The 410-nt window shown below is 53.4% G+C and overlaps 1 protein-coding gene across 1 annotated transcript in view; it reads right to left on the bottom strand.

Moving 5' to 3' along the window:
* Positions 1 to 410, bottom strand: part of thada (THADA armadillo repeat containing) — a 34,263-nt gene that overhangs the window by 17,700 nt on the left and 16,153 nt on the right. The window contains exon 28 of the mRNA XM_008321321.3: positions 114 to 245. Coding sequence (XP_008319543.1) covers positions 114 to 245 — 132 coding nt within the window. The remainder of the gene's footprint in view (positions 1 to 113; positions 246 to 410) is intronic.

Below are 410 nucleotides of genomic sequence, written 5' to 3'. Positions count from 1 at the left end.
CTGACACCCCCTCCCCCCCCCCCCGCTCCCCCTCCCACGACTGTAGCCCCCCATGGTCTGATCCATAGTAACCTGACTGAACCCTTGTGTCGGGGTGATGGTCGATCAGCCACCTGATGATGAAGGGTGTAAACGGAGCCAGTCCCAGAGGAGACGAGGAGCCGTCCATGGGAGAGGGGTAGAGTCGACTGAGGACCAGCAGCAGCAGGAACAGACTGGGGTGAAGGGTCACATGACCGCTGTCACTGAAAACACACAAACCAAACACCAGGTTCAGACAAACGTGTCGTACAGTTTCTATGAAAGTGATTCAAATGTGTGTATTTAATGACTCCAACTGGGGGATGATGGGAAATAAACATGAACATGGAGCTGGTTCTGTGGGAACTGATGTTTGAAGAAGGGCTGAA

Source organism: Cynoglossus semilaevis, chromosome 12 (genome assembly GCF_000523025.1).
Source record: "Cynoglossus semilaevis isolate Cse_v1.0 chromosome 12, Cse_v1.0, whole genome shotgun sequence".
Classification (NCBI taxonomy): domain Eukaryota; kingdom Metazoa; phylum Chordata; class Actinopteri; order Pleuronectiformes; family Cynoglossidae; genus Cynoglossus; species Cynoglossus semilaevis.
Note: the sequence above shows the minus strand (reverse complement) of the source record. Positions and strands in the feature narration are given on the sequence as shown.